Source organism: Lepidochelys olivacea (assembly GCF_965140295.1).
Source record: "Lepidochelys olivacea isolate rLepOli2 genome assembly, chromosome: 2".
NCBI lineage: Eukaryota > Metazoa > Chordata > Testudines > Cheloniidae > Lepidochelys > Lepidochelys olivacea.
Window position 1 is genome coordinate 117,383,169 of NC_140412.1, and position 12,672 is coordinate 117,395,840.

General features: G+C 45.0%; 1 protein-coding gene across 2 annotated transcripts in view; it reads right to left on the reverse strand.

Annotated features, from left to right (window-relative positions):
* The window catches only part of BMP6 (bone morphogenetic protein 6), a 174,721-nt gene extending 162,250 nt beyond the window's left edge, over positions 1–12,471 (reverse strand). Inside the window, exon 1 of one of the 2 annotated variants that reach the window (XM_084619683.1) lies at positions 11,251–12,471. In XM_084619683.1, the coding sequence (XP_084475809.1) occupies positions 11,251–11,791 (541 nt within the window). In that variant the 5' untranslated portion in view covers positions 11,792–12,471. The remainder of the gene's footprint in view (positions 1–11,250) is intronic. The other variant, XM_084619682.1, reaches the window with a different exon arrangement.
* Between the last annotated feature and the right edge of the window lie 201 nt (positions 12,472–12,672).

Genomic DNA, 12,672 nt, shown 5'->3' on the forward strand with positions numbered 1-12,672 from the left:
GGCTTTTTGGATTTGCTGCTAAAAAATTTATTCTCACAGATTCATATCTCAAACAGTCTGGAAACTCAAGGGATTCTCGAGATACAGTCATGCAATTATGCACCTCTGTTTCAGACAAACTAGAGCCCCTTTTCTCCAACACCTCTTTGCTCATGGCTGTGAATATCGCAACCTTTCTCGGAGCTTTGATCTGTTTTCATTTTTAAGTGCTCCTTGTAGCCTAGTTGGGAGCTCAGTGACTTTGCTTCAATAGACATTATGTCACCCTTTAGCACATATGTAAACAGAGTGTCTAACACCTTTATAGTATAAGCCAGGCAAGTGTAATGCAAAGAAACTGACAAGATAAGTATGCATCTGCACCTGCATAAAGCAATATACTACTAATATGAACACTTATGTTGTATAAATTTTTAATGTACTTTATGACAAAGAAATTGTGACTCATAAAGCAAGATTTTACCTTGATTAAATATATCTTATGTTTACACAGAGGCTACAAATAACTGATACATTCTTGTCTTCTTATTGTAAAAGAAACATTAGAAAAAAGATGAAATGATACATCCTTGCAGTACTGTTTAAAACACTTTCTTCTTTAAAACTGGCAAATCTTGATTCCTGCAGCACAAGTGTTCAAACTGTCTTGATTAATTTGCAAAGCCACTCAAGCTGTACAGTACATTTATACACTGCACAGATTGCAAACACTGTGCTTCTGTATTCTAAGTAGGCATTTTCAAAATGATTCTATTTATACACAAATATTTGATCGACCAATATTCTGAGTTTATATGGAGCCAACTGTTCTGAACTCTGGTTAGACTGGGCATTAGTGCAGAACATCAGGTGATACCACTGGAAGTTTTTAAGGGGAAGTTCATAGGGAAATGTATTCTTGAGATTAACACTACATTGGATCAAGACAGTCATGTGCAGAACTCTTAAAAACACAGCTACTGTTTCAATTTGCAGAACACTTAGGCCGGAGGTCAGCAACCTTTCAGAAGTGGTGTGCCAAGTCTTCATTTATTCACTCTAATTTAAGGTTTCGCGTGCCAGTAATACATTTTAACGTTTTTAGAAGGTCTCTTTCTATAAGTCTATAATATATAATTAACTATTGTTGTATGTAAAGTAAATAAGGTTTTTAAAATGTTTAAGAAGCTTCATTTAAAATTAAATTAAAATGCAGAGCTCCCCGGACCGGTGGCCAGTGTGAGTGCCACTGAAATCGAGTGCCATAGGTTGCCTACCCCTGACTTAGGCTATGTCTACACTAGACTTTTTTGCCAAAAAAAAAAAAAAAATCCCACTGTTGCTAGCACTAATTCAATTCTATCATTGTTAGCCACAGTGAGTATGCTAGTATAGGAAGGGCTCCAGGAAACCACTGAGTTGATTAACTGTGCTCACAGTAGGTACAGACAACATTGGATTAAAACACCATGGCTGCCAGCCATGGCTGCCAGTTACTTACTTGGTTACTTAGTCATCCCACCATTTCTGTCCCCAGTGAAACTGAACTCAATAAGGTTGCAGAGGGGTAGCTAACTATCTTCACTGGAGTTGAGCAAAGGAAACTGAAGGTAGCATTTGGCCCTGCAACTGGAACTGGGTTAATAATTCTGTGGGAACAGAATTCTACTCACTGTCAGAACTGTTCTATTTGCTCCTGTTTCCTATCACTACAGAGATGGCAGATAAAGGGTAAAGTTTCCACAAGTGCCGTTTCAGACACTTAGGACCCTAAGTCTCTCATTGTGTTTGAATGATTCAGGCTCCTCAGGCTCTGATCCAAAGCTCATTGAAGTCAATGGGAATTTTCCTATTGAGTGCAATGGGTTTTGGTTCAGACCACATATGTCCAAGTCATTTTTGAAATGGACTTCAACTTCTAAGTTACTTACACACTTCTGAAAATGTCACCCCAACATTTATTTATGTCACCAAAGGAAGCAATGCTGAATGCACAGATCACAGCTCTGTTAAGCAACAAGATGTCCCCATATAACACAAACTGCAATTTAAAGGGGAAATATTTACATTCTCTCTCCAAAAATAAATAAATAACCATGCACCTCTCTGCCCCAGCCTTAGATCCTATACATACTCCCAAATAAAAAGGGGCTTAATCCAAACAAAATGCCTGGCCACCAAAACATCAAAATCTGTTCTTGAACACTACAAGCCTCAAGCAAGTAGAATGGTCCTTAATGATTTCGTGGAGGTCAAAAATGGACAGTTCAGACAAATCAGGAGACATGGACCCATGAATTGGCAAACCAGAATTTGTAGATCATTTTAGAAGTGTTTGCAGAATAACATGACTTAGGTCAGCAGCAAATTTGGTCTACAATATGAGTGAATACTGTGACATTTTGGGGATCACCCAGCCCCGTAAAGAGTTCTGTTATTGCCTGCCTTTTCCTTTGGGTGCCTTAATGCTCTGCTGCTATAGCTCAGAACTTTGACACCAGTAGCCAGCCTTCAAGCATGAAGGTCTCATCTTGGCTTCCATCCACCTACTTACTCTTTGCAGGATGACCTCAATGACCCCTTCTGGTCTCATGTCTCCCCAAATGCATCCCCCAAGTTCTTAACTACCGGACACTCAGACTTCTCTCTTCTGATTCATCATTCATCTCTGAAGGAGTGAATCCTGCCCCCAAGTCATCAATCCACTCAGGGCTGCACACTGCACTCAGGTTGCACAACAGGGACTTGCTTCAGGTAAAAATAAATTAAAAGTTTATTTAATAGATAAATCTCACAGATTCAAAGGTGAAATAATAAGGAAAAAATGCATACAAGTTACATAGAAGACCATAAAGACAAAACTTCAGGCTTTACACTTCTATGTTAGCTAAATTCCCTGCTCTAATACAAGTTACCTACTGCCTCTGAACAGTTTTCTAGCATGGCTTCTGTCCTAGAGGATATCCAGTGTTTCAGGGACCACACCCCGCTTTGATGCTGGCCCTCAGTTTCTGGTTAGCCTTCACTTCAAACCTCTTCCCTTTTAACAGGGTTTGCAGGTCACAGGGGGAGGGAATTTGTTTTTTTCCTTTCTCTCAGACATGGTAATTCATGGTTACACAGAGGAGGAAAACTCCCTCCTCCCTTAGTTTTCCAGGACTGAGTTTTTCTTTTCAGGTTCAATGTCTTTCTATTAATTTTAATGGTCTACCACTGACTTTCCCTCGGTTGTACAATGCTACATGCGTGGAGTTAGTTTTATGTAAACAACTAGACTGGGAGGTGCTCCTCCTTGCCTGATTGCTTCCCCACATTGCTGTGAGGTGATGCTGTAGCTGCACCCTGGTTACAATAACAATTTTCTATACATATATACACATGCATAACCACAGCCTGTACACATCTCCTAATGACCATCAAGTTCAGAGTATTACCCACTTCCATAAAAGACCTTACTTAACATATATTTATACACAATAACATTGTATACAGCCAGCTGATTCAATTGCTTATTCTTCGGGGTTCAGATCCCTTGTTCTCTCCTTTAGGCATCTGGACTCTGATTGTCACAAATATTAAGAGCACAAAAGCCATGAACAATAGCACTGCAACTATCAAGCCCATTTTTAATAAATGAGTAGAGTTAAGAAACAGCTCCTGATGGCTGATACTGCCACCTTAGGGCTTGATTCTGTCACGTTTACTCAATTTGACCACACTTCTGAAAAAATCAGGCCACTTATTTAAGTAACAGTTCCTTGAAAACTTGCACTTGAGTCCACCAAGCAATCCCAAGATTCTCAATGGAAACAGCAAACAAGAGACCTCTCCTATCAAACTACAAGCCACGAAAGCTAGAAATTTGGGCCTATAAAAGACACATCATAACAAATCTTGCATCCAGCCACCCAAGAGTAAATTTCAGATAGGCAACTTGACAAGAAGGTTATTATTCCAACATATTGTAAAAAATGACTAATTTAAGAATCATCTCCATAATGGCATCAGCCCAAATCATGCCACCTAATAATGGCAAAAGCAAAAGGAGTTGGAAGGAAATCTAAATTGGGAACAATTGCAGTTCAGTACTCAGTGGCCAACTATTGGCGTAGCTACATCACTGCTGATCCCTACATATAGACAAGAGCAAGCTGGGGTTTGCACTAATTTCGTTATTTGAGGCTATTCTCATTAGAAGAGTGCTCTGCTCTATGTTAATAGATATGTAAATAGTCCATAGATAAGGTTTAATTAGATAGTGCTCAAGAATATGTAGCAAAGTTCCTGGGTTTTCTGGAACCAATAAAACTTGATGTTGGGTATTGCAAATGGACTACTTTTGTGCAGCTCTTTACATCAGCTCTTAACAACAAGGTTACACAAGTGTCGACAATTTGCCTGGAGTTAGACAGTTTCCAGTTACATAAAATTTGTTGTGTGATGGTAGAACAATAAAAATTCATTGTTATAAATAATCAAATAGAGGTGCTTATTGGTAGTAGATTAATCATACTTAAAGAGGTCTACTGTTTGGGAAACAGCAGAGATAATCAATGGGGCTTTCTTCTTTCTCTTAAGGAATGAATACTTTGCTCTAACTTCTTAAATTGTTCAAATTAGTAAAGATGTAAGATTCCGTAGCACTAACTACCCCTCTCAATTACATGGGTAGTCTGGGCATCTCTCTTTCCTTATTTAAGTTAAAAACACAATGTACAATGTTCACATTTTAAACTAAATGCAGGAATATTGTTGTTTTGATGGTGCTGGACTAGATTCAACAAGGACTTACACCAACATAAACCCTGGTGCAGTTCCCCAGCGGCAGAAAGTCACGTAGAGCCAGGTGGCTTCAGCACAAGACATCCACAATCTCCTTCATGGCATAGCAGCCATAAGGGTCCAAGACAGTCCAAAAAGACATCAAAGCTGGCCAGGAAATGGGCTTGACCAGAGCAGCCAACAAATGTGAAGATTCAGTGCCCCTCCTCATTGTGCTCCTGAACCTTGCCTCCTCCCCTTTCATTTTGGAATGTCCACATGTATAAAATGTAATAAAGAGCGTGAAGAAGAATTTTTTTCACAGGACTCGTCTAGTAGAGGTGTTTGAAGCTCAAAGAAAAGTAACATGTCTGACACTGTCCAGGTTCTATCTCACTGCCACAGACAGTAAGAGGGATCTGAGGGAGGGCTGTGGCTGCTCCACCTTCTGTGCCCTCACACAGGAGCATGAGAAGAAGGAACAGGGCGCAGGCATTTCCTGATGGACACTGTTATTAAAAAAAAATTAATCTTGCATGCATGAGACATGTGAGCACCTACAATAGGATCCACACTCACAGAAGAATTTATATTTCTGATTCTATTAAAATGACTCTAAAGAACACTCCAATTTCTTTTGTAGTCACTACTTTACCAGTAGTCAAAAGACAACACCTTTAAAAAACACTGACAATGCTGTTCAGAAAACCCTGGACTTCAGAAAAGCAGACTTTGACTCCCTCAGGGAACTGATGGGCAAGATCCCCTGGGAGAATAACATGAGGGAGAAAGGAGTCCAGGAGAGCTGGCTGTATTTTAAAGAATCCTTATTGAGGTTACAGGGACAAACCATCCCAATGTGTAGAAAGAATAGTAAATATGGCAAGCGACCAGCTTGGCTTAACAGTGAAATCCTTGCTGATCTTAAACACAAAAAAGAGGCTTACAAGAAGTGGAAGATTGGACAAATGACCAGGGATGAGTATATAAATATTGCTCGGGCATGTAGCAATGGAATCAGGAAGGCTAAATCACACCTGGAGTTGCAGCTAGCGAGGGATGTTAAGAGTAACAAGAAGGGTTTCTTCAGGTATGTTGGCAATAAGAAGAAAGCCAAGGAAAGTGTGGGCCCCTTACCAAATGAGGGAGGCAACCTAGTGACAGAGGATGTGGAAAAAGCTAATGTACTCAATGCTTTTTTTTGCCTCTGTCTTCACGAACAAGGTCAGCTCCCAGACTACTGCACTGGGCAGCACAGCATGGGGAGGAGGTGGCCAGCCCTCTGTGAAGGAAGAAGTGGTTCGGGACTATTTAGAAAAACTGGACATGCACAAGTCCATGGGGCCGGATGCATTGCATCCGAGAGTGCTAAAGGAATTGGCGGATGTGATTGCAGAGCCATTGGCCATTATCTTTGAAAACTCATGGCGATCGAGGGAAGTCCCGGAAGATTGGAAAAAGGCTAATGTAGTGCCCATCTTTAAAAAAGGGAAGAAGGAGGATCCTGGGAACTACAGGACGGTCAGCCTCACCTCAGTCCCTGGAAAAATCATGGAGCATGTCCTCAAGGAATCAATCCTGAAGCACTTGCATGAGAGGAAAGTGATCAGGAACAGTCAGCATGGATTCACCAAGGGAAAGTCATGCCTGACTAATCTAATTGCCTTCTATGATGAGATAACTGGTTCTGTGGATGAAGGGACAGCAGTGGACGTGTTATTCCTCGACTTTAGCAAAGCTTTTGACACGGTCTCCCACAGTATTCTTGTCAGCAAGTTAAAGAAGTATGGGCTGGATGGATGCACTACAAGATGGTAGAAAGTTGGCTAGATTGTCGGGCTCAATGGGTAGTGATCAATGGCTCCATGTCTAGTTGGCAGCCGGTATCTAGCGGAGTGCCCCAAGGGTCAGTCCTGGGGCCGGTTTTGTTCAATATCTTCATTAATGATCTGGAGGATGGTGTTGATTGCACCCTCAGCAAGTTTGCGGATGACACTAAACTGGGAGGAGTGGTAGATATGCTGGAGGGTAGGGATAGGATACAGAGGGACCTAGACAAATTGGAGGATTGGGCCAAAAGAAATCTGATGAGGTTCAACAAGGACAAGTGCAGAGTCCTGAACTTAGGACAGAAGAATCCAATGCACCGCTACAGACTAGGAACCGAATGGCTAGGCAGCAGTTCTGCAGAGAAGGACCTAGGGGTGCCAGTAGACGAGAAGCTGGATATGAGTCAACAGTGTGCCCTTGTTGCCAAGAAGGCCAATGGCATTTTGGGGTGTATAAGTAGGGGCATTGCCAGCAGATCAAGGGACGTGATCGTTCCCCTCTATTCGACATTGGTGAGGCCTCATCTGGAGTACTGTGTCCAGTTTTGGGCCCCACACTACAAGAAGGATGTGGAGAAATTGGAGAGAGTCCAGCAAAGGGCAACAAAAATGATTAGGGGACTGGAACATATGACTTATGAGGAGAGGCTGAGGGAACTGGGATTCTTTAGTCTACGGAAGAGAAGAATGAGGGGGGATTTGATAGCCGCTTTTAACTACCTGAAAGGTGCATCCAAAGAGGATGGATCTAGACTATTCTCAGTGATAGCAGATGACAGGACAAGGAGTAATGGTCTCAAGTTGCAGTGGGGGAGGTTTAGGTTGGATATTAGGAAAAACTTTTTCACTAGGAGGGTGGTGAAACACTGGAATGCGTTACCTAGGGAGGTGGTAGAATCCCCTTCCTTAAAAGTTTTTAAGGTCAGGCTTGACAAAGCCCTGGCTGGTATGATTTAGTTGGGATTGGTCATACTCTGAGCAGGGGGTTGGACTAGATGGCCTCCAGAGGTCCCTTCCAACTCTGTTATTCTATGATTCTATGATTCTATGAAAAGTAGCCTTTCTATTTAGTTAGCATCCACTCATTGGAGTCCTGATCACATGCAAGTACCAGGAATCATTTTGGTGGTGATTGCAGGTGAAGAGAATTCAACTATGAGTTTTGGCAGTTTTTTGGTATATACCTCATAGGAGCATTGAAAAACACTGAAATCCTGTACATTTTTGCTGCTTTTTCCTAGGATATACCATACCAATACCCATTTTCATAAGCAGCAATTCAGGCTGGTCTTTCTCCCATCAGAACTTGTCTCTATCTTATGCTATATCAGTAAGCTTCCTGTTATTTTGCATTATAAATTATCATTCAGTTGAAAAGAGTAGACATTAGTACATTTGCAAGAGACCAAGACATCCCAAGAGGCAATAAATGCAACACCAATTGCTCAATCTCAGTCTGTTGATCTATGAACAGTTTAATAACAGACAACGATTATAAGTGTCATTATCTTTTATGACTAGCAACTTGGATGTTGGTGAGAAATTTCTAATGTTGATTCATACTTCCTGATACTCATAGCTAGCATTTTAACTGTTATTTCAATATATTACATGAATAATTTCCCCTGGTCATTATGTAAGTGTCTGGATCCAAATTATTTGAACTGATTTGAACCTAATGAATGCTTTGGCTCACAACAGAAAACAGTGCTTTTACTGTACAGAGGGGAGTATCAATCTCTCCAATAATTTTCCTCAAAGGCTTTATCCAGCAAAGTGCTAAACAACTTGCCCAAAGTGCCCATTGAAGTCAATAAGTGTTGCAGGTGCTCAACGCTTCTGGGAATTGGTGAGCCCCTTGCAGGACCAAACCCGTAAGCCAAAATGTATAAAAATAAGGTGGTGGCAGCAATGTGGCATCCTCCCCTCTATTCTGCAAAGCTCACTTGCCTGAACTACATGCAGTCAGGCTTCTGTGGGTTTGGGAGAAGCCCCACTGGTTGGAAAGTAGATGGAACTAGAAAAGCGCTACTCTCCACAGCATCCTTCTCCTGGAATTCCTAGAGTAAAATAACCCTGTGCTCATTAATTTACACACATTCCTGCTATATGCCCTAGAGAACCCTAGTGGCAAGGAAAAGAGCCAGCAATAGTTGGGAATGCCCTGGCAGCTGACAGTGTTGCCAAAGCAAACTGGGCAGGCAGAGAGTGGTGGGGAAGCTCTGAGCCACTGCATATTTGCCCAAGGTTCCATAGAATTTCCCCACCAATTTCAGAGCATCCAGAGTTTAAGGCCATGCCCACTGTCTGCTCCTTTGGTGGCCAAACTCTGACAAGCAATCACATAAGGGGGCAGAAACTCCACGGTCTTAAGCCCATTGATTTTTCCATCTAACTTTGGCCCAAGAGTTTCTATAAGCGTGCATCATCCAGGCCTTGATTCAAAAAACACATGTACCTTTCTGTGGTAATAGTTTGACAGCTACGTTTTTAAATTTTAGTTAACATATCATTGCTATAGATTAGGAAACTTGTGGAATGCTCAACAACACAATCTCTGAAGCAATCTCTTCCTGGATAAGAGTCATAGTTCTGCTACTTAATTCTAGGACCAACATTTATCAAAACATCTATTTTAAGATGACTTTGAACCATCTTACTGTGAAGTCTAAACTTTACAGAACTTCATTAAAATGGAAATCACTTTGCACATTATCGTATTGGAATAATATTGGTGTTTCATTCTTCTTCACATTAAATGGAGTTTCACTATATCAGTTCCTTACAGTTGCATTCCACTGTATAAAACTTATTAACAAGTGTTTTCTGTTTTTCCATTGAAATTCTCTCTTTCGTGCATGGCACATTAATAACATTATGAAAATGAGATCTGTTTAAAAATAAGGTTGATGTCTAACAAAGTGTATTTTAGCATCACCCCATTATATATATCTTCCTATTGTGTTCCCAAGTGTCAGTCAGCATTCTTCTGGCAGAGGACTGGTACTCTTCATAGCCGGACCACAGCATTTTATAACCAAACAGAGGGATTGCTGCTGAGCAAGTCAAGGCATTCTTTGCTCCTGCTGCAGGACTATGCATGCACTGCCTGTGCAATACTGCTGGTTCCTGCCACAATTTGGGTGCAATTGACTACCATATATTTCATACAGTCAGATCTAACTATGTCTTTGTTCAGCACCTAAAACAAAGTGGTTTCAATCCAGATTAGGGCCTTTGGACACTATCATAATATAGATGTGAAATGATAATAAGCGATATTTAGTTATTTGAGGCCTAAGACTACAGGATACTACTCAATTCTGTTTGTTTTTATTAGAAAAGATGGTGTTGTATCCATACAACTCTAGTCTGTCACTGTTGTATCACTGGCCAAAAACTTTCAGAGGATGGGCAAGCGTTATACAGATGTGCACCACAGCTCTGCCAGTGCAATCCTAACCTGCAGAATGACTCTTGCTATTCTACTACTGGAACAGCTGTCCTAAACTGTGATTTAAATTGTCCAAAACTTTAAGGGTATCTTATGTCCTTCCACCTCACATTATTTTGCACTTATTGAAAACAACCAACTAACAGCAAACAAGTCTCTGAGCGGAAAAAGTTAATCATCAAGTTGGTGCATGTATCAGATTATCCAAATGTAATTTGAAAATCATCTTCAAAATTAAGTGAAATAGCAAAGGCCTGTTTAATCTTATTGAATTGAAAATAATTATGATTTGGCCTTCTGGATTATATCAAGTGCAGCATCACTTTAATAATACCTCATTTCTCTGGGGATATACTGTGCACTTGAAGTGAGATGGATTCAATGATCTGTTAGAAACTTTCCACCTTTATCTGCTACAATCCTATGTTAGTAACACAGTGCACATTCAATATAGCAAATGATGGGCAATTGGGGGGAAGGGGTTGTGTTTGTTTTTTTGCTTTGATCCCTGACAACATATTCATGTAGGCGGCTGTAACTAAACAGTAACTTGGGAACAAACATTGGTTTCTCAAGAATCAACACATTCATCCATCCAGGACCTCACTGCAAAATAAATAAATAAATGGGGCAGCGTATGTGTGCACATTCACATGTACAACAGACAGCCAAGCCTGACTCCCCTGCTCCAGGCAAAAACTGTCAAACAAACAAACAAACAAACAAATGAAAAAGCGCCTCTCCCTACCAACTCACAGTCACTGAATGTTTTGCTGCCCTTAACTAATTAGCATTTGAAGATGCAAAGTGCTAGGTGAGTGCTCTCCTGCAGGGGCAAAAGAGGGAGAGCCCACCATGGAGCAGATTCCAGGGAGCGCTGAGCGGGTGCTTGTAAGAGGTTCAGGTAGCACCTTGCCCTGGGATGCAGTAAAGGGCCAGTACCGTGTCTAAGCAGCGGGGCCGTCTAGCGATTGCTAGGGAGAAGTTGGGTCAGCTCCGGTAAGATCTCCGCCACCCCGGAGAGAAGCGCAGCCCACCGCCGAGACACACCGATGTTCTGATCCCGGATTCACACCCAAGAGCCTCCAAATGCGGCTGACGGCTGGCTCTGCCCCCCCCCCCCAGCTCTCGCGCGGTGCCCACTTTCCGATGCCACCTGCTTCCACCGCCCAGATCACGTCTCCCCCTTGGCCCGCCCCTTACCCCAGGCGGCCGCCTGACACTCACCCAGGTTCACAAAGCTCATGACCATGTCCGCATCGTTGAGGAAGGCGCTGTCCTGCGAGCTGGCCGAGGGGGAGCCGCCGCTGGGTCCCGGCTGGGGGATGAGGGTCTTGCGCTGCAGGGTGTGAGCGGTGTGGGGCTGCAGGCGGCGGCGCTCTGCCCCCGGCCCCTGCTCCTCCTCGCTGGACAGGGCATTGTACAGATCCAGCATGAAGAGAGGAGCCGAGTTGAGCCTGCCCGGCGGGGGCAGCAGCTGCTGCTGGGGAGGAGGCGGCCGCGGCTGCAGCCCGTGCAGCGGCCGGGGCCGGTGCGGAAGCCCCAGCACGGACAGGATCTCCTTCTGCATCTCCCGCTTCTCGTGCGACTTGAGGCGCCGGTAGAGGAATCCCGGCGAGGGGGAGGCTGGAGGCTGCGGCTGCTCCCTGCTGCCGTCCGCCAGCAGCGCCCCCGCGGCGGGCAGCAGGGGCAGCGCGGGCGGCGGCGGGGAGCAGCAGCAGCTGCACAGCAGGCCCCCCCACCAAAGCCAGGCGAGCCTCAGAGGCATCGCTCCCAGCCGGGTGCTGCTGCGGCTGCTGCTGGCTCGCCTCTGAGGCAGACGAGGGATGCCCGGCTCCTTCTGTCCCCGGGCTCTGCTGCTCCCCCCCTCGGGAGTTAATTCATGAGTGTGTGGGGGGGGGAGGCGAGGGGGTTAAACCTTCCCTCTCTCTCGCATGGTCACTCTCTGCCCCCTCCCCCGGCCGCGCAGGCAGACCCCGAGGAAGGGCTGCGGTGGTAATGCGGGGGGGGGGGGAGGACGGGGCAGCTCAGGTGCAACCGGTGTGCGCCCGCGGTGGGGGTGGGCGGCTTCCCGCCCCCACAGGCAGCAAACGCGCCCCGCCGCTGCCCCGCTCACACAGCCCGCGGGGACTCAGGGCCGGGAGCCGCCGGCTGCGCGCGGAGCAGCCCCCGCTGCCCAGCCCCGCGGTGGGACACGCGCGGCTCGCCAGCCCGCCCCGAAGCCCCCGGCGCGAGCCAGCTGCGGCGTTGGCAGGGGCAGGAGCCCGCTGCCCTGGGAGGGGTCAAGAAAAGCGGGGGGGGGGCGGATAAAATAAAAGCAAACTTTCTCCAGGAGGCAAGTCCCTGCAGGGGAGCTGGAGGCTCCTGCTGCTGCTGCTAAAGTCCCCCGGGGTCGGCTGGAAGGGGTGATGGTGGGGGGGGGGGAAATCACATGCGCGGGCGCTGCTCCTCCTCCGGGGACTGGCAGCCTTGACTCACTGAGGAGAGCCGCGCTCCGCCAGGTACCACACTCCAGCTCCCCGAAGCGCCCGCCCACCCCCTTGACAGACAGCGAAAGCCGCTATTAAAGAGGCTCCTCCCGCGTCCATCGTGCGAGAGTCTCCCCACCCCAAGCCCGCTGCTAGCGGGGGTGTTGCCGTCTGCAACCAC